Source organism: Anopheles ziemanni, chromosome 3, assembly GCF_943734765.1.
Source record: "Anopheles ziemanni chromosome 3, idAnoZiCoDA_A2_x.2, whole genome shotgun sequence".
Lineage (NCBI taxonomy): Eukaryota > Metazoa > Arthropoda > Insecta > Diptera > Culicidae > Anopheles > Anopheles ziemanni.
The window spans coordinates 80314558-80316330 of NC_080706.1; the positions used below are offsets into that span (position 1 = coordinate 80314558).

The following is a 1773-nucleotide window of genomic DNA, read 5'->3' on the forward strand; positions in this document are numbered from 1 at the left end:
CAGCACGGGAGGGTGAGTCGTACCGCGAATCGGTAGAGTTTACCGATAAGATAAGCAACTTTCATATATACCGTACGGCGGAGGCATCTTTCAACGTTCAAAGTCTTCCGTGGATAGTTCAGGTGAAAGCCTTCCGGAGTGTAGTCGCAAGCAAGTACGGTAGAACCTTTGTGCTCGTTGTGCAACAGAGACCCACCAACGTCCAAAATGAAGTGCGCCACCATCTTTACCGTGCTGGCCGTGCTCGGCGTCAGCTCCCTGGCGGTCGCCCAGACGCACAACTACTTCTTCGGCTCCCGCGTGCCTTACGACACCCTCGTCAACCAGACGACCGCCATCCAAACCTCGTCGTTTCTGCGCGTCAAAACGGTCGACGTGGAGTACCCGCTGAAGGGACAGCGTGGACGTAACATTACCGCCATCTACGTGTATGACCGGCTCGGCGGAGGCCGGGGTGGATTCGCCAGCATCATTGGCGGCGGCATCGGCCAGAACTACACCCGGATCCATCTGAAGACGCAGCGCGGCAATGGCATGAACTTCCAGGTGGAAATCTACGGTCGATAAGTTTCCCCCGACGTGCCGTGCAGCTGAACCGAACCCTTTTCCGTGCAACAGTGTCTCGTCCCACATTAAGCATACAGATAAAAGTTCTCCGTTTATGATAAACTTGAAAACCGCAACCACTTGTTTTCCTTCTGATTTGTGGAGATGAACCGGAAAGATATTTTCGTCACGCGCTCGTCGTCGCTATCAGTGGTTTCGTACAATACTATTTGTTTTCCACCAGAGTTGAAACGGAGTGACTAATGTTCCGCGACGCGTTGATTTAAGAGCACGCGCCCATCGTCAGCAGGAAGTCGGCGGCGATAAACCAACCAAACGGGTGACCATTAGGAAAATTACAAACTGACGCGCTTCCAAAGGTGTTGAATAAACATCAAGCCTCCCCCTCCCCTACCCTCAGCAAGAGCCCTCGAGCATGAACAAATGTTTTGACCGCGAGGGCGTTTTGAATTTTCCGTTCGGCTCGACGAGGTCAGCGAGCGTGTGCACTGTGGGAAAAATGCGACCACATTCCGTCCGCCGTTGGTCCTGCGATTTTCGCCATGACCCTCGCTCGGGGGACGACCCCAGGAAATGTAGTCGCATGATGTTTGGCGCGGGTAAAGGTCGTGAGGCCCAGCTGATGCGCGATCGTGGTGCTTTTTAATTGCTTTTATGGAAAACACAGTGTCGCAACGTGCCGCACGAGGCATAGGGCCCCCTTTTCGGTCGCCGCAGCCTCGGGCGTAGTCAAATGTCAGATCGTCTTCTTCTGTAACGCCAAAACCCCAAGGCATCGCAGCGGCCGCCTTCGTTAGTTAGCGGAACATGGTTGCAAACACCAGAAGCTCAACGTTACATGGCGGTATGGGGGTTGAAATTGCACGATGGAATCTTCCCTTTCGGAGGGTGGAAACTGTCAAGTACGTGAAGATTAGGATCTCTCTGGTACCGCACTGCTCAACAGATCTCCACCGAAATGTAAATTTTTCCGCACTGCACTAGATTTAGTTGTTTGCAAGGCAAGATAATCAACTTCTTGTTTAATGTCGGACCACTCACGGGGAAGATTTATTAGCAGCAGTGGTTAGTTTTTGTTTAAACCGCTACCTAAAACCCCATATAAGCAAATATGTACCGATACGATTATCTTGTAGACTAATTTGACCGGAATTAAGCTTGCATTAAACAAAGTTAACGACCGTTGGCTGCCTACCCTGCATTGGA

The 1773-nt window shown here is 51.6% G+C and overlaps 1 protein-coding gene across 1 annotated transcript; it reads left to right on the top strand.

Moving 5' to 3' along the window:
- Positions 1-207: 207 nt before the first annotated feature.
- Positions 208-652, top strand: LOC131286423 (probable salivary secreted peptide). Its single transcript, XM_058315370.1, has one exon. It carries the CDS (start codon positions 208-210, stop codon positions 565-567), a length of 360 nt encoding a protein of 119 aa, XP_058171353.1. The 3' UTR covers positions 568-652.
- The last annotated feature ends 1121 nt before the right edge of the window (positions 653-1773 follow it).